This window comes from Nannobrachium achirus, assembly GCF_963921795.1.
Source record: "Nannobrachium achirus genome assembly, chromosome: 22".
Lineage (NCBI taxonomy): Eukaryota > Metazoa > Chordata > Actinopteri > Myctophiformes > Myctophidae > Nannobrachium > Nannobrachium achirus.
This window is the reverse complement of record NC_137829.1, coordinates 11,397,222-11,420,304: the sequence shown is the minus strand read 5'-3', so window position 1 is coordinate 11,420,304 and position 23,083 is coordinate 11,397,222. Positions and strand designations below refer to the sequence as shown.

The following is a 23,083-nucleotide window of genomic DNA, read 5'->3' as shown; positions in this document are numbered from 1 at the left end:
CCTGGCAGAGAGCCTGTAAAAGTGTGTAAGGATTTGTCCTAAAAGCAACGTTCTAGCCTGTGCACGTGTGTTTTTAGGTTTGTATCTATGGACATACAAGCGCACATGCACTGGCGCACACACACACACGCACACGCGCACACGCGCACACACACACACACACACACACACACACACACACACACACACACACACACACACACACACACACACACACACACACACACACACACACACACACACACACACACTAACCTACCAATGGTATTTCAGTGCTGTTCTGCAAAGAGAAGCTGGTTAGGTTTTCTACTTAAACATATTGCTTCATTGTTTATGGACATATCTCACATCCACTCAAGTTCAACATATTCTCAGAAATCTTATAAATAATAATTTGACATAATGACAAAGAAATTAATGCAATAATTACCTGAAACGTATATGGTGGAGTATGTTAGATAGTAAACAAATGCAATACAGTATATTTACAACAGAGCCATTGTTACATCTGTGTGCTGGCAACACATGGTGATTCACCAATGACAAACATTTGTAACCAGTGGAAACGCACATCCTACATTAGTATGTGTTAACAATAAGACAAAAAAATAAAGTGAAAAATCAATTATAATATCTATTAATAATACTTTGATGATGGGACTGATAGGGGAAATAAAAAAAAGTAACATACTGAAGTGGAATAAGGCAGATAAGATTCAATATGCTAGATAAGACTCAATAGCACCGGAAAACAACCCTTTCAAAATGGACACCAGTTTACTTTCGGGGAGGGGGTAGGTATGTACTCAGTGCAGTGGTAAACTGGGCGCCATTCATTAGAGACACTTTTTGATCATGTTAGTTAAGTGTTCTTGCACGGAGATGGGTCTCGTGGCTTTGGTCTCTGACGTGAGTGCTCTGGTCTGTGATCTTATGATGATCTTTTGGTTTGTTCCGCAAACGACGTCTCTGTATCTCTCCACTCACACATGCAGGGAAATAGCACCATCCTTTGTAAAAAACTAACAACAAAACAAACAAACAAACAAACCGGGAAGTAAAGCCACGTGGGAGATGCTCAGGTTGGGGGCCAGGGAGTGGGTAAGGCGGTCAGAGGACAGAGTCCAGGGTTTAGGGTTTATGTCCTCTTCATGCATACTTGACAGCGGCTTATGTGTGTTCGCAAACTTCCCGCCTTTAATGTGGTCGGGACAGGTTTCCTGGAATTAAGATAGAGAAAGAGTATCAGAACGGCTATTCACTGGGCCTCAATTCAGTCATTTTGCAAGAAATAGAATCTTAAACGACAAAAAGCTCAATTAAGTCAATGACAGCAAAAGATACTTCAATCAAAACAGAATAAAACAGGATGTGAATAACAGTTTTGTGTGTGTGTGTGTGTGTGTGTGTGTGTGTGTGTGTGTGTGTGTGTGTGTGTGTGTGTGTGTGTGTGTGTGTGTGCGTGCGTGTGTGCGTGCGTGCGTGCGTGCGTGCGTGCGTGCGTGTGTCTGTGTGCGTGCGTGCGTGGCTGGCTATCTTACGTAAACATCTCATCGTCCTCAAGGGTGGCCAACCAGAAGCTGTAGGAGTTGGCATATTGGTTGCAGGTTCCACGACCATGGCACTCAATGAAGGGAGCACTGCGGAATTCCTCAAGACAGGAACCAGGAGACGCCAAGGCCTGACCAGAGCCCTCTGAACCGGCACTGGTATGCTACACACACACACACACGCACACACACGCGCGCGCGCACACACACACACACACACACGCGCACACACACACGCACACACACACGCTTATGTTATTATGTGAATTATTCATAAACATGATACGATATGTATCACTCTGTCTGTCGCTCAGTCGCTAATGCCTAAATTGTAAATTGTAAATTATGAATGCAAGATCCAATCAACCCCAAATTAGGAATTGCATGTGGAGGGGTTCCACCATATGTTGAGGCCATTAATTGCGTCCTGAAAGCTGCAACCCACAACTAGCCAGCACAGCCCTGGCTAGGCAACTCAGCCTGCCAGAGGTGTGCGCTCAGCGGAGTCCCCTTTTTCAGTTTGATTGATTCAAAGTGGAACTATGCACTTGGGGTTCTTCTCACCATGACAAAGGAGTAGCCAATCCACAGAGAGTCCCAGCCATGGGGGCATGATGGAATCATGATGGTCTGACTGTGAACCGCTATCACCATAGCTGGGGCTTCACACACAGAACACCTGTATACATGAATGTATGAAAACAGGTAAATATGCATTCGATTGCAAACAGGTTAATACATTAGCACTGTGATTACTCAAACTCATCCTTTCTCAAAAGCTGACTTGCCTGCTGATGAAGGGCTTGATGCTGTGGCCAGAGATGGGTGCCATGTTCATGGGCATGGGCTCAGGAGAGGTGAGCCAGTAGGAGTAGTCGTTACGGGAGGCGAAGTTGCACACATTGCCAACGTTGCAGAACAGGAAGGGCATGGGGCTGAACTTCCGCAAACAACTCCCAGCCGTACCTACGACGCAGTGACATAACAAGGTTTGGTTTGCTTAGTTTACATGTCTATTTCCTTTCATCTAGAACTTGTTCTCTCTTTCTGTATCTCTCTCTCGCTCTCTTACCTAGGTCTTGTCCATGTGCGCGTTCATTGCCTTGTATATAGAGCAGCGAGTAGCCATCATAGATGGGCGTGGTGCCATCGGGACACTGCGGAATGTCCACGTTTTGGCTGTGCCTGGTTACTAGGAAACCGTGATCCATGGAGGAGGGGCCTGGGGGACCCACCTGACCTGGAACGCCGTCCGGTCCAGGGGGGCCAGGGTACCCTCTGGGTCCTAATAAGAAAAAAGGTTGGACATGGAAAGGACCAGTCAACACAGAGACTTCACAAATGGACAGTGTTACCATAGACAGAAATGCATATAGCTGATGGACACCATGGACTCTTACCTGTTGGCCCGGTCAAGCCAGGCTCTCCTTTGGCTCCAGGCTGGCCATTGTACCCTGGGTGACCCTCATCGCCTTTCGGCCCTATGACGCCTATCACACCTGAAAAGGGGGCAACCCAAGATGGAAGGGGGAAATGTTAAGATAACAGGAATACTAACTCATATGAATGGACTGTATGTGCCTGACACTCGGATAACTGACCGAGCTTTTGAGTAAACTCTCACCTTGCTGCCCTTTCAGGCCGGGGAAACCAGGTGGCCCCTGGATTCCTGGCAAACCCTGCTGCCCTGGGAAGCCAATGTCTCCTTTGATAAATGTATTGTGGCCATGGGGCCCAGGGGGTCCTTGATTACCTGAAAAAAGACAACTGTATCATGAGAACCTCTGCAACAGAAACAGATAACATTTGGTTGCTTGTATTGACACACGCTGTCTCTCTCTTTTTACCCTTTTCTCCTGGGAATCCTCTGTCTCCCAGCTCTCCTTTGAATCCACTTGTCCCGCCTACACCCTTCGGACCTATGGTGTAGTTGAAATTCAGTGTTAGACCCTTTAGATTATGTATTCGTTAAGTGAATCAGACAACCTCCCTCATAGAACCTCCATTAGAAATAAATGGATAGACATAATTCTGTCTCACACACAACAACACATACCGGCACTGAACTACCATACACACACACACAGAGAAGAACAAGAAGAAGAAGAAGAAGAAGAAGAAGAAGAAGAAGAAGAAGCACATTTTCAGACTTCAAGTTAAATGCATTATGTGCACTCTCAGCACCATGGACAGCTCAACATAGATATGATTCAAACAATTCCCTTCATTAATAACAAGTGTATAACAGAACACACACACACACACACACACACACACACACACACACACACACACACACACACGCACACACGCGCACACGCACACGCGCACACGCGCACACGCGCACACACACACGCACAGATTATACTATAGGACACTCACCTGGGAAGCCAGGGACACCCTGTAATCCCATCTCTCCTTTCACTCCATCTAAACCTGGAAGGCCAGCTTGTCCCTGTCACACGTACACACACACACACACACACACACACACACACACACACACACACACACACACACACACACACACACACACACACACACACACACACACAGTACACACAGAGTTATAACAGGGTCTAAAGACCAATAATTGAACAAAAAGTCAGGTAAGTTCTGTTTGTTTTGTCTAGAAGTGTCTAGCAGTGACCTACAGGAAGTCCAGAATTTCCATGGTCACCCTTGTGTCCTATCTCCCCCTGGATGCCAGGGAGGCCCTGGTTTCCTTTATCTCCCTTCGGACCCTCTCTGCCTGCCACGCCCGATGGCCCTGGGGCTCCAGTTGACCCTGTTTTGGATGAGGAGAAGACGATGAAGGGTGTGTACTGTGTGTGTGTGTGTGTGTGTGTGTGTGTGTGTGTGTGTGTGTGTGTGTGTGTGTGTGTGTGTGTGTGTGTGTGTGTGTGTGTGTGTGTGTGTGTGTGTGTTTGTGTGTGTGTGTGTGCATGCGTGCGTGTGTGTGTGTCTGGGTGCTAGGGATGGGACGATATGAAAATGTCATGTCACGATTATTGTGACAAAAGAAATCACGATTTATGATATTATCGCGATCATCAAAATCCATAATCCTGTGGCGGAACATTCGCCAAAAAATAGCAGATCTACAAGTTGTGAGCTTGTAGATCGGCTATTTTTTGGCAAAGACATTTGATGGAGAGTGAGAAAAAGACTGTATAAAGTATGTATATTTTAAGTACCTTTTACCAATTGTAGAGGTTTTAAGTGGTACCGGATATGCAGCTCTGCAAATAAAAGGTGACTTGAACCCAGTTCATGACGGAGGACGATATCACGATGAATTAAATCTCCACGGTGAGATTATCGTGGGTGTTTTTTATCACGAGAAACGATAATATCGCTTATCATCCCATCCCTAATGCTTGCGTGTGTGCATGTTTCAGACGCGACTGGTGTGTGACATACCTGATTCTCCAGGAGGACCTGGTTGTCCTTGGTCTCCTTTAGCGCCCTCTAAAGAGGATCCGGGGAGGCCCCTCTCTCCCGTCTCACCCCGGGGCCCCTCGCTGCCTGCAAACCCCTTGTCACCCTTGACCCCGGGAATCCCTGAGTGACCGGGTGTGCCGGGTAAACCAGGACTGCCTTTGTCACCTGGTGAGGCAGAAGTGAAGGAGCGACCGCATTTTATTTTATTGGAGGCTCTATTTGATGGCTCTGTTATATTTTACTGAAAGAAACCTACCAGTGCTAGGTTAAAGAGGTGGTGCCATAGTTTTGTACTTTTTCTGTTTTGTATGTCTTAACTTTACTCTATTAGACCCCCAGGTGTGGTTATACTATGCAAAAACCAAAAGTCCAAAGGTCCAATTGAAATACGGCGCATCATCTAACTTCAGCTGGGTCACCACCCACCTGAAAACCAAGTATGCTTAATGAACAGGTGGGTGTAGCCACATAAAAACAGATGGGGAGACTGCACATTTGTGTGCATGGACCCTGATCCAGAAAAGGTTTTGAACCGCTGCCTTAAAGTCCATATATCATCATCCATACATGGATTCTCACACTTAGAGGCACTGATGGAAGCGTTCTTACCTTTGACTCCTGATGATCCAGGGGTGCCAGGGAAACCCTTGCCCGATAACCCTGCAACCAGAGACAAAAAGTGGGACACAAACACTTAAAAAGGAACAAATATTGAAGGTTTCAGGATCAGATCTGTTAACAATATTGTTGTGTTCTATGGTCATCAGCATCAGTACAGTGCTTTGGACTTCTGCTAATTCCTCTAGTACTGACCAGGGTCTCCTCTCTCTCCTGATGATCCAGGTATGCCATCCACTCCCGGCTCTCCTTTCTCTCCTTGTGTACCAGTAGCACCTTGCCGGCCTGGTTCGCCTAAAGAGAGACCATGTTTCTCACAATGAAGTTGCCTACTAATACTGTAACCAGGGGTCTTCAACAGGGGGTCTCCTTTCTCCTTTTTTATATTAACCACTTGAACCCTAGCGTCCATATTCTGAGAACTTTAGCCAAAAATAGCAGATCTACAAGCTTGTAGATCGTCTATTTTTGGCAAAGAGCTTTGGTGTAGAGGGGAAAAAGAGCAGACTAAGTACAGAGTGAAAGGTCAAGTTTATTAACTAAGTATTGATTGTTCAAGTGGTTAAATATCTGAAAACACAAATTGACATGAATCCAAAATACACTGATGATTGTGCTGTCAAAAAATGAAACTATATGGAATCTATGAACAGGTTGTGGTGGTCCCTGCTTTATCTCTCTCTCAACTAAGGGGTCCTTGGCCTGAAAACGCTGCTGTACCTTTGTATAGGCATCAAAAAAGCCTCGCCAACGGCCCCAAAAGGCCATGGTGCTCCTTACATCCCAAGCACTCTAACCTAACGCGGACAGTTTAGTGTAGGCAGATGGGCGGGCGCGGTGAGTCTCTCCGCAAGTCTCCAGCCAATAGCATGTGTTCTCCTCCCCCCACCCGCCTCTGCTCCTCTGCTCAGCGCAGAGAACGCTGTTGCGTCATGATGTCAACACATTTGGTGCGACGCTCTCTGCACTCTGATTGGTTAGGGAAATTCTACACTTCCTACAACAGTGATCATAACGCGGTCGCCCAGGCTTCTTTTTCTTCCGATCGCCTAAATAAGTCTGGGTTTCCGAGGCTACATCCCAAGTGACCTAGTACTAGGCGTTTGAACTGACTAACATATCAAGCAACATGCACATATATTCTCAGATTCCCCACACTCAAAATGTTTTATTGATACCGAAACAATGTTTTACACCGTTAACGATCCAAGTTTTTATTAATCAAAACATGTCTATTATTTGGTGAAAAGACAAGATGACACTACATTCTTAACACAACTGCTTTTTATTTCTTAACTTAAATTAATGAAGTTGACACATGTTAAACATATTTTAGATGTGATCAATCAACTGAATGAAAACATGACAGTATGTTAGCCAATTGATCGTTTGTGCACCAGTGACTTGGCTAAAATTATATGACTTGTCTCTCGAGACACAACAGAGAGAGATTGGGAATAACACGTAGAAAAGGTTGTTGGGATCGGGAGTCGAACCCGCAACACGCTGTCAGGCTAGGTGCCTGGACCGCTACCCTGGCCATTAAGGCCATCTCCATGGCAGTATCAATAAGATCAGACCTTACTGATTTGGGGGTTTGAGAAATTCAGAAAAGTTCCTCATAGAACCGGGTTTTGATCCCCATCTCTACTCTCTAGTGGGGCTAAATGGTGAACAACTTCTCTTTAAAAATTATCAAAATAACCATGTCTGTCGCTTACCTGGCCGACCTGGGCGACCCGGCTCTCCAGATGATCCAGGCAGCCCAGAAATACCCTTCTCTCCTGGTCTACCCGGCTGACCTACACACACACACACACACACACACACACACACACACACACACACACACACACACACACACACACACACACACACACACACACACACACACACACACACACAGATTCACACCACATTAGAGAGTACAGGTAAGCCTATAAAGTAAGCAACACATGCCACTGGCTGGCACACAGATGCAACAATACAGTGCATGATGAGTTCTGACCTGGATATCCCATGTTTCCCAGGTCTCCCTTTGATCCTGGCGTTCCTGGCATACCTGGCACACCCATGCCACCCTTATAACCCTTCTGTCCCGGGTTCCCCGGGAATCCCGGTTGGCCTGTCAGACCCTGTGGTCATTGAGAAACAGGAAACAGAGAGAGGGAAGAACAGAACGGAGAACAGTTGTAGAAAGATAAGGGAGCTGTTGACTGATGAGACATTGCTTATTCAAGGGACGGTTGGTGTATATCGTCACTGTCGGGCAGAAACCTTCTATCTCCAAGTTTCAAATTTGTATGTTTTTTCGTTAAGTAAATCCCTGCTTCACCATACAAGATTGTGGCACAAAACTAGTGAAAATAGCAGATCTACAAGCACATGCTTGTAGTTGAGCTATTGTCACTATCTAACTATTAATTGTGACCAAAGGTCGCAGTATACCATGAGAAATGTCGCAGCTTGTCCGTCTGTCAGTCAGTACACATTTTTACAGTCTATGGTTCTATGGGTTTGTGTATGGTTCTATGGGTTTGTCGCTCTGACATCATGCTCTGATGTCACTGTGATGTCAGGGGAGAAATGTCACAGCTTGTCCCTGTCAGTCAGTCAGTCAGTCAGTCAGTCAGTCAGTCAGTCAGTCAGTCAGTCAGTCAGTCAGTCCACATTTTTACAGTCTATGGTTAGGTTCCTTGTCACTGTGACATCACAGGTGATATCACAGGTGACATCTAAAAGTCCATATATGGGTATCCCTTTTGAATGTACAGGAATATTTTTTTTTTAACAGAGGTGTTCATTTGCCATTATGTCGCAATATAAATCCACAAACAAAAAATCTTTTTTTTAATAATAAATACAAAACGAACGGTTTTGAACATTGTTTCCACCCCACAACAAGGATATAAAAACATGTCAACTGTACTACCAGTGCTATTATGAGTGATTAGTTACCTTCTCCCCCGGTGGTCCTGCGAAGCCAATGCCTGGATCACCGTCCAATCCCTTATCTCCTTTCTCTCCATCTGTGCCTCTGAACCCATGATGACCAGGTGTGCCAATACCACCTTTAGTACCCTTTGGACCAAGAGCGCCTACACGCACGCACGCACGCACACACACACACACACACACACACACACACACACACACACACACACACACACACACACACACACACACACACACACACACACACACACACACACACACACACAAAGATATGATGTGTAAATGACTTTGAAATGACCAATTGCTCATATTGTTTCTCTAGCTGAGTGCTAGCCTATCTTGGAGCATGGTGGGTTTCATACCTGGTATTCCCATCTCTCCAGCGTCGCCCTTGTGACCTGGTTGTCCAAGATGGCCTGGCTCTCCGGGCTGTCCTAGATCTCCTTTCTCACCTGAGACAAGACAAACATTCCCAGATATAAAGAAATAGCATGTACGAAGAAATACATGGCACATGGTATATACTGTACATGTACATGTATGTATATGTACAGCAATAGTCTACTGTCCAGTCTAAGTGTAAGAGGCCTGCCAGAGAAGTTCCTTTACATTAAGTCACTGCTGTTCACTTAAGCCCTACATAGTTCCTTTGTATGACGAATATCATTGTGATGCTACTTTCAAAAATAAAAAGGAAGATGACAATGTACTGCTAGTACTGCTCTCTAATTATATTCTGCATATACTGCACATTGGTTACTGTTAGTGCTTTTGGGGGTAAGCTCACCTGGCTGGCCAGGTAGACCAGGCTCTCCATCCACCCCTGCAAGCCCAGGGTCTCCACGCACACCTTGGAAGCCCTTCTCTCCAGACGGGCCAGGCACCCCTGATAGCAAAACATGGAATTATGAAAAAAACACTCAATGCTGGGGCACCCCGACAATCAGTTAATGTACAGAGATACAGTACCACATAACAATCCTGGGTGCAAATGTAATGCTTGCTGTTCAATAAAGCAAGCAAGGCAAAGGTTAAAGGGATATTTCACTTTCAAACATGTTTGGGGTCTTTTAATGTCTACTCAGGCTTTTTTTTAGCACCCCGGACAGTTTTCAAGTTACGTAATTCAGTATTTAGATATTTGATATTCATTCATCCGTAACTTAACATAACGGGTTTCAGGTTTGATGTCACATAATGAATCAACAACATCCTAGCTATTGTTGACGTCTAAGTACTATATGTTAACGCATTTTAATAAGCAAGTGTTTTTATTTTTATTTTTTAACTGTACCTTGGTCTCCGATGTCTCCTTTATCCCCCTTCATGTGCTCCATATCTACATCGCTCATGTTCCCAGGAGGGCCCTGCAGACCTGGCTCTCCCCTCTCTCCCTTTGGTCCAGAGTCACCAAACTCTCCTCTTGGTCCAGTGAGACCAGGTTCACCTGCCAAACAAGAAGAGGGGTTGCTATGTCAATCTTCTACGACGGCCAAACAAGAATGGATCCTAGCCACGTCCTCATGTAATTATAATGTAGCAGTATATTATACACAGTACACACTGTACTGTATAGCGTGTGTGTGTGTGTGTGTGTGTGTGTGTGTGTGTGTGTGTGTGTGTGTGTGTGTGTGTGTGTGTGTGGTGTGTGTGTGTGTGTGTGTGTGTGTGTGTGTGTGTGTGTGTGTGTGTGTGTGTGTGTGTGTGTGTGTGTGTGTGTGTGTGTGTGCGTGCGTGCGTGCGTGCGTGCGTGCGTGCGTGTGTGTGTGTCTACACAGTAAAACCCTTATCTCTCACCTCTGAAACCCGGACTTCCAGGTGTTCCAGAGAATCCAGGCGATCCAGGGAATCCCGGTGTTCCAATGATTCCCATCTCTCCCTTAGGACCTAGGAAAGACACGCACGCACACACACGCGCACACACACACACACACACACACACACACACACCCACACACACACACACACACACACACACACACACACACACACACACACACACACACACACACACACACACACACACCCGCGTGTTAGGAGCAGACGTTGGGAGCCTGTAGATTGGTTATTTTCAAGGACATAAGTGATTCATTAATATTAATGTATTTTTGTAAGTAACAAATCATCACTGTCGGGCAGAAAACTCATATCTCCAAGTTTCACATTTTTACGTCATAGTAAAGCCCTGCTTCACCATACAAGACTGTCGCACAAAACTAGTAAAATAGCAGATCGACAAGCACACCCGCGAGGCGTTGTGTGCTTGTAGACGAACGTTGCGTGATTGTAGACGAACGGTTTTGGACATACAAGGTCGGTGCACCCGACAACAAGGATATGTTTTGGGGTGTGGAGCTGAACGCGTGCGGGAAGCCCTGGTCTTCAGTGTGACAGACAGTCTCACCTTGGTTTCCAGTCAGCCCGTCCCTGCCTGTGGGGCCTGGTCGACCTGAGAAGCCTTTGCTTCCCTTCAGGCCCGGGAACCCAGAGGCTCCTTTATCTCCCTGAGGTCCAGGCATGTCCAAGCCAGTAGGACCTGGGAACCCCTTCTCCCCCTTTGTGCCAGATGGACCTGCATTTGGGACATTTACACAGACACACACACACACACACTTTTGTGAATGTTCTGAGAGACAAACTCCTGTTATTTGATATATGGTAAAATCAGCCATTAAGACATTAAAGACCTGACAAAATGTCTTCTAAATCCCAAAGGTCTTCTGAAAAATATATGTTTCTTTATCTGTGGTGCGCCAAGTTTTTAATGTCAAGAACCCCTAGAATTATATGTATGTGACCGCGGACCCCTATCTCAAAATATTTTGTTCTAGGGACACCCCAGAAGCAAAGACTTGATCAAAGATATGCAAAATGTTCACGATTTTCATAAAATAGGTGCCGCACTATGAGCTTGTAGAGCTGCTATACTCTGGCCAGTCATTATAGGCAAAACAATAAAAAATACAAAATAGCTCACAACACTACAAGCTCACAACACGTTGCACCACAATGCGTTGTGAAGTTGTGGACAAACAATTTTGTAATTGTATTTCTTAAATGTTTTTGTGTTTAAGTGGTTCAAATTATACTGTTGGAGTTACTGCAGAGCGTTTCACTCACCGTAAGGTCCGGGTTCTCCGGGTGGTCCCTCGTGTCCCTCGGGTCCTGGCAGACCTGCCCCTGGAGGGCCCGATCGACCAGGCTCTCCAGGAATGCCTTGGTGACCAGAGTCACCTAAGTGTAAAGAGCAGAGGTAAAGGTAAAGACGCAAACACACTCATGCCATGTTTCATTTCCTTTTTCCACATGTAGCATACAGTAAACAAAAATCTAATAACAGGGTGCTGGTTTTCTACACTGTTCTAGTCTTTACATTTCCCCAGATTTATTAGTAGATGGTGCGGCAGTGGCTCGGGGTAGATGTGCCGCTTGATCCCGGCCTCCCCCAGTGTTAGTGTCGAGGTGTCCTCGAGCAAGACCCCTAATTGCTCCCGATGAGCAGGTTTGGTGCCTTGCATGGTTTCCCCTGCCATTGGTGTGTGAATGGGTGAAGGTAATGCACAATCATTATAAAGTGCCCAGGATAAACGAATCGCAGATTTTTTCAGATATTAAATGTAGCTTACTGCTACTATGAGCCAGTTCTCTTCCTGTAGGCTACTATTTGAGCGACCGTGGCACATATCACAACAAAGTTGTGGTTGCGTCCACAATGCGTAATGGCTGCGTCCAGCGTAGCACCGCCACGCTATATAAATGCACCATTTAGACATACATCGTTGATCGTCTAGCTACGCAACACTACACATTCACAGTTAATATTAAGGATTTTAAAGTGTAACGACTTCAGAAACACCACTGCATAGGCCCAGGTGGTTAAAATGAAGTTGGTTAGACAGACAAAGTCATTTCATGTGCCTATGGATTGTAGTAAATACGCTACCTTTGATTCCCTGAGGCCCTGGTTGTCCTGTCGGTCCTTCATGTCCGGGAACACCAGCTAGACCAAGGTTACCCTTTTCTCCAGGGAAGCCAGTCACTCCTGGATGGCCTTGTGAACCTTTGGGGCCTGGCAGGCCTCGCCCAGGTTCACCCTATAGGGATCACATTCATTACAGTGCATTCAAATCTCCCAGAGAATCATGTGTCTCTTGTGGATAGTATTATGTGGCTATGGAAATAGGCAAAGGACATGATGTTTAGCTTGTGTTCTTCTTACACCTAACCCTTACCAGCTAAAGCAGTGGTTCTCAACCTTTTCAGGTATAACACAGTTCTATTGTGAAAATAGCAGATCTACATGCTCACACTTCTGCCTCTAATATTTGACAATTTGGCTAATGTTTAAGTTGTCATTTTATAGAGGTATTAAACAGTCCTTAAATTGTCACTTTAGAAATGTGCAGACACCCTCAGTCTATACATTTAACCTTTATGTTGGACTGTTGGACAATGTTTCACATTAAGTTAATCATCTGGGGACCCCCCCAAAATAATTTGGGGACCCCCCTGGGGGTCCCGACCCACAGGTTGAGAACCACTGAGCTAAAGCACAACACAAGTACACAACACAACACACTGTACACACCTTTGGACCAGGAACACCACTTCTTCCTGTACTACCCTCCTGTCCTGGTCTTCCGGCCTCTCCTGGTAAACCTGGGGCTCCAGGGATTCCAGAGAATCCTGGCAAAATAGAAAAATAATCTTTGCCTGAGCAACAGAGAAGGGACCCATCCAAACCTTGGTAATGGTTCAAGCAGGCTCTTAAAATAGATTTCTAGGGGCGCTCGCTGGCCTACAGGTCCAGGCGGATACCACATAGCCATTGCCACATAGGCACTGATGCCTAACGGCATTGCCGGTTCGATTCCAGATCCGGACGACCTTTGAAAAGCCAGTATTGTACAGGTTATGTCAATACTCCTAGTCTCAGCAACATCCACTAATGTTCAGTTTTATCATGGAAAGCTTGTGTAAATGTTTACGGGAGAGACCATGATTGAGCATGTGATGTATACAAGTGGCCAAGCACACGTCTTTTTTTAAATGAGGCCAGTAAGGAAGAGCCGTTGCAGTTCTCATTAATACCCCAGTAGATGTCACTATTTCCCCTCCTGCTGGCTACAGAAAAACTAACACTCCATTCAAGTGAATGAGGTTTTGGCCGGACTTTACACTTGATTTTATTACCTTGGTTTTCAATCGATAGTTAAAAGTATTTTTTCAAATATCATGATATGTGTTTAATACATTATGGTAAAAAGTAATGATAAAGTAGGGTATGTTTCTAGGGCTTCTACTGGTTCTACCGAGTGAAGACCCGCCCTCGCTGCCCTTCCATCCAGTAGCATTTTGTTTCCGGTTGTTTTTCGGGACCGGACGTTCCAGGATGGTGGATTTGAATGGATGTATATTAGAGTTCGGATCGGGCCCATTTGTTCAGTCCATGCCGAACCCGTGTCCGACAGTTTTTTGTCCGGCCCAGATCGATGTCCGACCATTAATCATTAAAATGCGGCCTCCTTTCTTTTTCTTTGAGGAAGCCACTGATGAACACTGACTGACTAGCAAAGTTGTTCTAATGTGCAGTGCATGAAGCTTGCCTGCTTGTTACGATTATTATGAATATTAAGTTGTTAAATTGTACGTAGATTATTAAATTATATACGTCTGACTGCAGTGACTGCCGGCTGCACACTCATCATGCAAGTTTCTGCGTCTGGAAAATAGCCGATCTGCAAGCTTACAATGCGCTGTGGATGCGAGGCGTTTTGAGCATGTAGATCAGCCACTTTTGGCACGGAACAGGCTGTGACGACGGAGTATAAACCAGGATTTACTTGGTAATGTGTGTGTTGGACGGACGAGCCTTGCACAATGCACAGTGCACTGCACACAACCACAACTGTCGCAAAATAAACTTCCTATTCAAGGGACGTACAGTAGTGGAGAACACAGCGCCAATAAGCAGCGAGCTCACTTCAGCACAACAACACGTTTACCTCAGCGTTTGGGACGTTCTCCATGCTAAAGAGTTATGTCTCCATGCCTGCAGCATTAGCGCGAGCAGCACACACACAGTGCCACACACACAGGAGTTGTGCGCTGCATGCATCATCAGAGAGAGTGCATGATATGTCCGACCCGAATCGACATCCGACAATTAATTATGAAAACCGCGAATTTTCGGTCGGGTATGCCATCTATAATGTATATCATACCTTTTGGGCCAGGTAGGCCCGGCAATCCAATTCCAGGTAAACCTCTGTCGCCCTTCTGTCCAGGGAATCCTGGTAACCCGTGGTCTCCCGGAGTTCCATGGTCACCTGGGGCCACAGGCAGGCTGTGTGTTAAACACTCCCAACTCCCACACCCCGTAAACTGTAAACCAGCTTCTACATTTGCATTCTAATTGCATTCTTATTATAATATTCAATTTCAGTTTCAATTCTGTTTTCAGGCTAAAGTGCAAAAGTTAAGTCAATTGAAATGTCATGACAAAAGACAAAGTACAGTTAACATCGATTTGTACTTAGGTGTAAAAAATGATATTGATTCTGAAATATTGGCCGAAACATACAGTATAGGTGGTAATGGAACAAGTATGCTGAAGCCCACCTTGAAGTCCAGGTAAGCCCGTTTCTCCTCGTAGTCCAGGTACACCATGAGGGCCAGGGAGGCTCACAACTTTTCCTCGCTCACCTCTTACGCCTTTGAGAGGTAAGGAATACATTGCATAGATACATTAAACTGTGTGTGTGTGTGTGTGTGTGTGTGTGTGTGTGTGTGTGTGTGTGTGTGTGTGTGCGTGCGCGTGCGTGCGTGCGTGCGTGCGTGCGTGCGTGCGGCGTGCGTGTGCTTGTCTATCTGTATACAGTACAATTTACAATTTAGGCATCTTAATCCAGAGCAATTTACAATAAGTAAGGTAATACATCAATATCAACACATCAAATGCACAGCAATAGTAATCCAAGAAGAACATAGGTAGACCAAGCACCTATTCAATGAAATAAAATAAAAAACGCTAAATAAGAACCAGAGAGAACAGATAAAAATGCTATCTAAAAACATGTATGGTCATTGAGCATAGGCCAGTGCTAGTGCTATGTGCTAAGTATGAGTGTAATGCATGCCTACCTGGTCGTCCAGGGATTCCTGGAGTTCCTGGATTCCCGGGACTGCCCTTATCACCAGGCTCACCTGGCCGACCACTTCCTGGCACCCCAGGGGGACCTCTCTCTCCCGGGGGCCCAATGAGACCCGGCTCGCCATCCAGGCCGCGGTCACCCTTGATGCCCTCCCTGGCCTGCAAGCAAGATGTGCAGTCTATTATACTGTAAGGGTTCCTTGAAGGCATCTTCCTTCCAACTTAGAGTGTCCGTGACTATTATTATTTTATAAATGTTTCCAGAACATCCCGTCTCCACTCCTGACCAAGCTATTTAATTATATAATAAAGAACCAATCACCAATAACCAATAATGTCAAGATAATATAACATTGCTGTAATTGTGAATATTGTAACCTGTCCCTTCCTTGTACTGGTGTAGAAGGGAATGCAAAAAGCAAAACAATATCAATAAATAACCTAAAACACTCCACTTACAGGCTCTCCCTTGGGTCCTGGTAAACCTGAGAGCCCTTCTTTCCCTGGGAATCCATCCACACCTGGCAGCCCCGGTGAACCAGCACCACCAGGCAGACCTCTATCACCTTTCAGCCCAGGAGCTACAAAGACATCCCCAGGTTCACCCACTGCACCAGGCTCTCCCATCAAGCCAGGACTGCCAGAAACACCCTGCAGACAAGTAGAAAGAAGAACAGCTAGTAGAGAGGTTGTGGCAGACGTGCTGTAGTTGCCTACATCAGTGGTTCTCAACCTGTGGGGGACCCAGGGGGGTCCCCAAATTATTTTGGGGGATTTTTCTTAGTGCTCGTAGGGTTATGTTCAAATGATTATTTTGGGGGTGGTGGCCTGAAAAGGTTGAGAACCACTGGCCTACATGACGTAATAGTGTAAATGTAAACCCATTGCATTTGTGGAAATGCTATGAGACTGTAAATTGGCATGTAGGACAAGTTGTGCCATTTTCCTAATGCTCCTTTCTCCTCAGTGAACTGCGAAAATGGGATCCTTCACGACACTACATGCAGGGATCCTACTTACTTCTCTTCCTGCAAGTCCAGTGGAGCCACTGTGCCCCTTATCTCCTTTCCTACCCGCCGGTCCAGGAAAACCTGCCAAGGAACCAAGACCTTAAGGTACCTCCTCACTCATTGTAGCAGACATGAATATACAGCATGTACAGGCAAAGTAAAAGTATCAGGCCAATCAGATAAGACAATAAGATATCATTTATACACAGTATAGACAGAGCATTGCTGTGGCGGCCATTTTCTGGTTCCAGACCCCATTTTTTTCCCATAGAGATTTACTAAAAATATTTATATCAATTAATTTAAGCCTAGAATCAAGCCATCCAGGATCCCGGTGAATCATGATTCATGACCACAAAAAATATATACCCTAAACCTATATATGATATGATATAATATTACATACTTAATAAATTATACCCTTTGTTTTGGGTTTTTTCTTCACAGAATCAAATGTTTCAATCAAACTCAATGCAACTTTATATCAAACAAAGAAAACATTTCACAAAAATGAATGGAATTACAGTTACGACAGAAAGTAACATGGTATTCATTTATATTTCATTTATTTATTTATTATTAAGGAGTATGTGTAGTTATTTAAGCTAATGTTGAACGCTAATAACAATGTTGTCTTGATTGCCATTTTCTATTCAGACTATTCCAGTTTTCTAAATATATACCCTGTGCTGTTAGACGGTGCTTCAACTTGCTGTGTTATTTGCTTTTCATCAGTGAAATTCTGGTAATACCAATGACATTATTGCGACATTCTTCTTTATTCCATTTATCCTCCCCTCTTCAATTTAATATTATACCTAGTCCTATTGCACTTTACTTGAAGGTGTTTTATGAAAGTAACACAAAAGTAACCTGATAACGAGTAATATAACACATTACCTGTAAGTTTGATAGGTGATTGAAGGTGATAAGTAATAGGTACTGTGTGTGTGTGTGTGTGTGTGTGTGTGTGTGTGTGTGTGTGTGTGTGTGTGTGTGTGTGTGTGTGCGTGTGCGTGTGCGTGCATGTACCTGCTTGCGTGCGTGCTTGCGTGCGTGCGTGCGTGCATGTGTGTATATAAAACTGACAATGTGTATATAATAGGGGTGTAACGATACATTTTAACAACGATACGATACGCATCAACGATAATGGTTAACGATACGATACATGGGCAATATTGGCTCATTCATGGCGATACGATACGATTTGATTCAATGATTAAAAATTGATATAGTAACTATTTAACAAAGAAATTAAATCTGTGTGAAACGTGTCAATAGTGCATGTTTTTAAGGGAAAATGTAGGGATGTAAATAAGTAAACACAGTGATTTTCTATAGCAAATACATGGACATTATATTTCAACACATATGGACAAACCTGCACCTTGACATGAACACAGAGATTACACACATTTATCGATAGACCAAGAGTAGCTATATGGAATGGAAAAGTAATTAAACCCCTCTTTTTAATTTTCCCTCTTAAAGGAGTAGTTCACCACCAAAATGACCTTTTTTCTATTGATTACTCACGCCATGTAGATTTGAGTTCAATAATATGTTTTTATATTTGTCACATTCCTAAAACAATAATTTGATTACAATGAATTTACCCCCATTGATTTCAGATGGGGACCCAAATGGATTTGGGTCCCCATCCGGAATCATTGGGGGTAAATTTACTATAACACATTTTTTGTCTTAGGAATGCAACAAATACCCAAAAATATTATTGAACTCAAGTCTCCACGGCATGAGTAATCAATAGAAAAAAGTCATATTGGGGTGAACTACTCCTTTAAGGTAGCTAAAAACAAGGCACAAATTCTTAGTTTCCATACAATCAATTATTTGCACTGCAAAACGATTCGATACCGATCAACATCTACATTGTAAAACGATATCGATACGATACAAAGCCAAAACGGTACGATATTTTGCTTTTGCAAACGATATAGTAGATCACTGCAAATTAAAATCGATTTTTCGATTCAGTTACTATATCGTTACACACCCCTAGTATATAACATTGGAAACAAGTAAATTCTCTACAGTTGATACAAAATACATTGATGCGTTTACTTAAGCTTAGGTAAAGACCTAACTAATGACACAGTATGTATGTACATGTATGTGAGTGTTTTATTTATCTCATAGGTGTACTCTATAACCCAGCTTCTCTCACCTTGTTGTCCTTTGTGGCCTGCGGGGCCAGGTAGTCCAGGGCCAGCTAAAACTTCACACTGAACACAGGTGTCTCCCGTGTCACCTTTTGGGAAGCGCAGAAAACATGCATGTAAGTATATGTTTTTGATCTAACTATCTATTATACCTGAGGAGCAGTATTTCAGCAGTAATGGCAGTGTTTCTCAAATTCACATTTCAAGGGCGCACCGGGTGTGTGCTCAGTGTAGTGAGTGCAGTGGGTGGTGACGTTGAGAGTGCATTCAGTGTGGCTTATTTACGAACGACCAGATAAGAGAACTGTGTGCTTTTTCAGTCTGAAAACTTTCTTAAATGCAGCAGTTGTTAACGTAACGTTGCTATTGATAGGTAATTTAATTCATAACATAGGCCTACCTGCTGTTAGTTTACACGTTGATGCGTGTGTAACAACTAACAATAAAGCCCAAAGGACCAATAAAGCAGCATTGGTCGGTCAGTGCGTGCACTCAGCACACCGGTGCGCCGCGCACTGGATTTCCGAACGACAACGCACCAAGTGCACCGAATAAACGATCGACAACATGGCACACCAGTGCGTTGAGTGCGCATTTCCGAACGCACCCAAGGTCTCCCCTTAACTCTGATAGTGTACAAATGGAACCAACAGGTTCATTTGGTTCCATTTGTACACTGTCAGAGTTACAGATTTGTATGGGTCAATTTAGACCCCCAATTTAGACCTTCATGAAGTCTCCCCTTAAATCTGACAGTGTACAAATGGAACCAAATGAACCCGTTACAGACCTGTATGGGTCAATTTAGACCCCCATAAAGGAAACCACAGAGTCCCTGGAATCCACTTTGAGAACTACTGACATACACTGTATGTTGTGTTGGGCAGAATGTATCTATGTTAGCCTCGTAAACCACCAACTTCCATAAACAAATGACAATGCGCGGTTTCTGGAAGTTGGTGTTTTACGAGGCTATATCTACCGTATGTTGACGTTGTTGTTGTTTTTTGTAGTAAATTGATGTCTAAATTCATCAGTGGCAAAAATAGACAATCTACAAGCTCTCAAAGTGTTGTAGTGTGACACTTGTGAGGTTGTAGATTGATTTTAGATATTCTTTCTTTACGTTACTGTCTGTCTGTGGGTTATACACATTGAACCATTGAAATGTATTGACACGAGCTAGAGACTAAATAGTACCTACATTAGATCCATTTGGAACACAGGTTATTTTTTCCAATTTCCTGAAAAGTAATGCTTTTGGACGTGCAAGGTTTATCACTGCCTGACAGCGATGATTTGCATTTAACTGCAGTTTGCCATGGGTTGTGTTTAAGCTCTTATGTTTTTAGTCAGACAAAGCTCACAATAATCATCGAGATACATCAGGACCAGAAGGGAGGTTCAGAGAAGAGAAGAAAGAATTGTGATGCATTAAATCACTGATTCTCAAAGCCATGCCCGGGGAACACTATGGGTCCAAATGGACACTTACAGGGTCTGTCATTTTGAGTGTGTACTAAATGGAACCAAATGGACCCTTCCTGGCGTAAAGGGTGCATTTGGTTAAACTGGAGGTTCTTGAAATTAAAGAGGGTGAGAATCACTGCACGAAGCCATTGCATCACATCACATCGCATCGCATTAAGACTCCTTTAAAACTCATTTTGATCAGTAAGGTTATCGATCCATGAGAGAACGCTTACCTTTTTGTCCCAACTCCCCTCGTAAACCTTGAGGCCCTGGGGGACCGAGCGCTCCTTTCTCAATGTTACATAGGGGAGGTGCAACTGTGTGGGGGTGTCACACAACATACACACACACACACACACACACACACACACACACACACACACACACACACACACACACACACACACACACACACACACACACACACACGCATACAAAGTTTATATTTCCATATAACTTTGATCAAACAACTTGGCAATTATAGTCAATAGTCATAGTGCTGGCCATTTTCCTCTAAAACAGTGCTATTCAACCTGTGGCCTGTGGGCCGCATGTGGCCCCTGCCCATGTCTGTGCGGCCCATCGTGGTCATACCAATAAAATATATATTTTAAATTTCTGATGTAAATTCTCTCCAAAACCCCTAAGAAATGATGTTTGCTTTGTTTTATACAAGACCTTTTTAGCTTTTTTGTTTGTCCAAAAAAAGAAACCTCATCATTTCATCATTAATTGTTCCTGGACAATCCTTTTGTTCAATGAGGTTTGGCCTTATAGAAGGAAATGTGTCTGTTGTTTTCTTACTTTTTTAGACTACTCATGTAGTGTGTTACAAAATCATTGTCTAAACATCCAAAATAGGTCCATAATTTTTAGCTTGTGGCCCTTGGACTTTTTGTATTTTGCTGAGTGGCCCCTGAGCCATCTAAAGTTGAGTTGCCCTGCTTTAAAATAATAGTAAGTGTAAACTATGGTCGTGAGGAGGCATACCTGCGAGTCCAGGGGGTCCGGGGGGTCCAGTTTGCCCGTCTTGTCCTGGAGGTCCAGGTAGTGACTCTCCTTCCAGACCCCTGTCACCCTTCTGACCCACATTTCCCTTCTGACCCGGCTCTCCACGAGGGCCTTCAATGTGCTTGCCTTGAAGACAGGAAAAGAACACCGTCCATTTCTGTTCTCTGCGCGTGTTTCACGCTCAGAGGCCATTTCATTTAGGCAGCCTCGGGGCGCACAATAATGTTGGTTGCAGTATTTGAAAAAACAAACAAACAAACCAAAAAATGATAATCATGATAATATAGTCATGCCAAAAATAAAATAAAAGTATAATTTGTTTTACCTGGTGGGCCTGCATCGCCTTGAGGACCAGGATAACCTGTTGTAGAAGAGAAAAATAGGAATGTCATGTCAAATAATAATCTAGACAATTTGTGTGATCTCAGATAGGGAGCATCGCCATGCTGGCTTGTGGTGGACATTTTTACGGACATAAAAAATGAGTGGACAATAATATTACCAGAACTACTTAAAGAGATAGCCCTGAATGACCATAACAGGTCTGTGACTCTGAGAGAGTACAAATGGAACCAATGTTGGCTCCATTTGAACACCTCTCAGAGTTACAGGGGGTCCTTGAAAATACAATATTTTAGAACCACAAGTAATGGACTCCTAATGTGCCATAGTGTCATAGTAAATCAGTGTCATACATATTCTGAAGAAGTCCTGGAGACTTGACATTCAGTAATTAAGTAAAGGTATAATTTCTGCAATGTAGAAATACTCTGTTAGGGTGCCCTCACACCAAAATACCTATGAGAGTGGAATCCGCGTTCCGCCAATGCATTTCAATGAGAAGGGAGCGTTTTTTTGCAGAAATCCTCTGCTGGCATGAAACCGCTTCACTCTCATTGAAATGCATTGGCGGAACGCGGATTCCACTCTCATAGCTATTTTGGTGTGAGGGCACCCTTACAAGTAAAAGTCTGTCAAAAGTACAAGTCAAAATGTACTTGAGTAAATGTAATGGTTTCAAAATGCACTTAAAGTACCAAAAGTAGAAAGTACTCATTGTGCAGAATGTCCCATTTCACAAGTTTTCAACTGTATAAAATGTATACAAAAATTCATAATGAAAATAGCAGATCTACAAGCTCACAATGCGTTGCATCGCAATGCATTGTGAGCTCGTAGAACGGCTATTTTCAAATGGCAGGAATGTATACAGAGCTGAAGTGGTTACTGTGTGTTTTTGTTTTATAATAACAATCAATATCTCCAAAGTAACTAATAACTAAAGTTGTCAAATAATTGTAGAGGAGTAAAAGTACAATATCTGCATCTGAGATGTAGTGGAGTAGAAGTAAAAGTATTGGATATTGGAAATACTCAAGTAAAGTACAAATACCTCAAAATTGTACTTAAAGGAGTAGTTAACCACTTTTCAACCTGTCTTCATATAATAGGTCCTCACTAATGTTCATAATAAAATAGCACATTTTTTTTCTATTCAGTCTGGGTCTCATAGGAGAGCTGTCAAATCCTTCCTACCGGTGACATCATCGTTTGACAAAAAATAATTAAATAATATTTTTTTAAAGAAAAAAGATTTTTATTATCACGAGAACAATGGCTTCCACTTTAACATTGCAACTTCTTCAGGAATAGAAAGCCTGCAGTTTCTATTAGCTTGCATTT

At 43.7% G+C, this 23,083-nt stretch overlaps 1 protein-coding gene across 1 annotated transcript in view; it reads right to left on the bottom strand.

Moving 5' to 3' along the window:
- Nucleotides 1-1,138: 1,138 nt before the first annotated feature.
- Nucleotides 1,139-23,083, bottom strand: part of col4a1 (collagen, type IV, alpha 1) — a gene marked incomplete at both ends in the record, with an annotated part of 64,913 nt that continues 42,968 nt past the window's right edge. Inside the window, 33 exons of the mRNA XM_080753573.1 lie at nt 1,139-1,220; nt 1,542-1,714; nt 2,115-2,229; nt 2,339-2,516; nt 2,623-2,835; nt 2,951-3,049; nt 3,175-3,303; nt 3,398-3,469; nt 3,933-4,005; nt 4,205-4,338; nt 4,974-5,159; nt 5,604-5,654; nt 5,808-5,906; nt 7,334-7,414; nt 7,621-7,747; nt 8,571-8,710; nt 8,930-9,019; nt 9,355-9,453; nt 9,862-10,014; nt 10,365-10,454; nt 10,972-11,139; nt 11,688-11,801; nt 12,511-12,661; nt 13,156-13,253; nt 14,792-14,896; nt 15,189-15,281; nt 15,711-15,879; nt 16,180-16,371; nt 16,741-16,811; nt 18,922-19,005; nt 20,623-20,706; nt 21,380-21,526; nt 21,726-21,761. Of these exons, the coding sequence (XP_080609699.1) occupies nt 1,139-1,220; nt 1,542-1,714; nt 2,115-2,229; nt 2,339-2,516; nt 2,623-2,835; nt 2,951-3,049; nt 3,175-3,303; nt 3,398-3,469; nt 3,933-4,005; nt 4,205-4,338; nt 4,974-5,159; nt 5,604-5,654; nt 5,808-5,906; nt 7,334-7,414; nt 7,621-7,747; nt 8,571-8,710; nt 8,930-9,019; nt 9,355-9,453; nt 9,862-10,014; nt 10,365-10,454; nt 10,972-11,139; nt 11,688-11,801; nt 12,511-12,661; nt 13,156-13,253; nt 14,792-14,896; nt 15,189-15,281; nt 15,711-15,879; nt 16,180-16,371; nt 16,741-16,811; nt 18,922-19,005; nt 20,623-20,706; nt 21,380-21,526; nt 21,726-21,761 (3,896 nt within the window). The remainder of the gene's footprint in view (nt 1,221-1,541; nt 1,715-2,114; nt 2,230-2,338; nt 2,517-2,622; nt 2,836-2,950; nt 3,050-3,174; nt 3,304-3,397; nt 3,470-3,932; nt 4,006-4,204; nt 4,339-4,973; nt 5,160-5,603; nt 5,655-5,807; nt 5,907-7,333; nt 7,415-7,620; nt 7,748-8,570; nt 8,711-8,929; nt 9,020-9,354; nt 9,454-9,861; nt 10,015-10,364; nt 10,455-10,971; nt 11,140-11,687; nt 11,802-12,510; nt 12,662-13,155; nt 13,254-14,791; nt 14,897-15,188; nt 15,282-15,710; nt 15,880-16,179; nt 16,372-16,740; nt 16,812-18,921; nt 19,006-20,622; nt 20,707-21,379; nt 21,527-21,725; nt 21,762-23,083) is intronic.